Source organism: Stegastes partitus, unplaced genomic scaffold (assembly GCF_000690725.1).
Source record: "Stegastes partitus isolate 25-593 unplaced genomic scaffold, Stegastes_partitus-1.0.2 Scaffold1956, whole genome shotgun sequence".
NCBI classification, from domain to species: Eukaryota; Metazoa; Chordata; class Actinopteri; family Pomacentridae; genus Stegastes; species Stegastes partitus.
Genome location: NW_007579687.1, coordinates 88,010 through 89,571, shown reverse-complemented (window position 1 = coordinate 89,571; position 1,562 = coordinate 88,010). Strand labels below are relative to the sequence as shown.

General features: G+C 49.2%; 1 protein-coding gene across 1 annotated transcript in view; it reads left to right on the top strand.

Moving 5' to 3' along the window:
- Positions 1–1,562, top strand: part of abce1 (ATP-binding cassette, sub-family E (OABP), member 1) — a 20,229-nt gene that overhangs the window by 12,307 nt on the left and 6,360 nt on the right. Inside the window, exons 9-10 of the mRNA XM_008303200.1 lie at positions 57–207; positions 1,200–1,342. Coding sequence (XP_008301422.1) covers positions 57–207; positions 1,200–1,342 — 294 coding nt within the window. The remainder of the gene's footprint in view (positions 1–56; positions 208–1,199; positions 1,343–1,562) is intronic.

Here is a 1,562-nt window from a genome sequence, read left to right as displayed (position 1 = left end):
ACTTTGTTCAGAGTTGTGTAGTGACTGTGTGTGTGTGTGTGTGTGTGTTCACTTTGTTCAGAGTTGTGTAGTGACTGTGTGTGTGTGTGTGTTCAGGGCAGTGTCAGAGCTCTGCTGCATGAGAAGATCAGAGACGCCTACACTCATCCTCAGTTCATCACTGACGTCATGAAGCCACTGCAGATCGAGAGCATCATCGACCAGGACGTGAGTACACACCTACACCTGGTATCACCTGGGAACACCTGGTAGCACCTGGGGACACTTTAGCTGTGTCCGAAATCACTCCCTATGCCCTACATAGTGCACTATATAGGTTGCACGCCATTTTGTAGGGTTGTTCGAATTCTCAGCGGGACATTTCATCCACTATATAGTCACTCCAAATATCCCACAATGCACCGTAAAAAGTAGCGCACAGCCGATGGTCACTAACCAGCAATATGGACCGTCATGCACTGAAAGGAAATGGAGATGAACGAGAGCGCGAAAAATTCCCGTTTGTTTTGTTAAATGTTATTTTACTCGGACAGTGAACGGCGCTAAAACTGCGGCGCTGGGTTGTGATTTGGACAAACTACACCACTTTATTTAAACTGCTTTTAGTTAGTGGATCCTGAAGAAACGCTCTCATCTGGTGTGTACAGCAAAATGACAATAAACTGGATTTAATTTGATTTCTTAGCTACGCAATAAACTGTTAATTTGCTGTGACGCTGTTGCAGCACAAATTGCGGCTAGCGAGCGCCGTAATTAACAGCTCGAGTAGCGTCCGAGATGATACTTGGCCGAGGTGCTCATTATATAGAGCACTACATAGTGATCAGTGTGTAGGGAGCAGTGAGGGGGTGATTTCAAACACAGCTCTGGTATCACCTGGGGACAGAGAATTTAGCTGCATTTATGGAGTATTCAGACGGTTTTATGGAGAACTGGAAGCTGAGGCCAGCACAACAACGTCCCAGAATCAGAACCGTACTTTGCTTCGCTGCTCTGAGCCGTCGATCAGAACTATTGTCTTCACCAACCGTCCTTGTGTTGTATTCGTCTGGTCACATTTCCAGTCAGCTCCACAGTCCAACTGGGCTTCTTCTTGGTACTGAGCTGTGTCAGTCGTACGGCTGGTGTCTTAGTGAAGGTACTTGTAGTTCTGGTAGTACAGGCTGGTTAACGGGTGAACGGACCTGGTCTGTCTGCAGGTCCAGAACCTGTCTGGAGGCGAGCTGCAGAGAGTCGCCCTCACTTTGTGTTTGGGGAAGCCGGCCGACGTCTACCTGATCGACGAACCCTCGGCGTACCTGGACTCGGAGCAGAGGCTGATGGCTGCCAGGGTCATCAAGAGGTCAGTGGATCCTGCTGGTCCGATGTTTGGTCCTGCTGCTATGCATCACAGCCGGGTCGTTTCGGACCGCCTACAGCCACTGAAACCATATAGCAATGTGTTCTTAAATACAACCACACTACAGCCATGAACTCACATCCCTGACCCTGAGCCAACCCTGACCCTGACCCCAAACCCTAATCCTGATCCCTAACCCTAAACCCTAACCCTGACCCTGAAC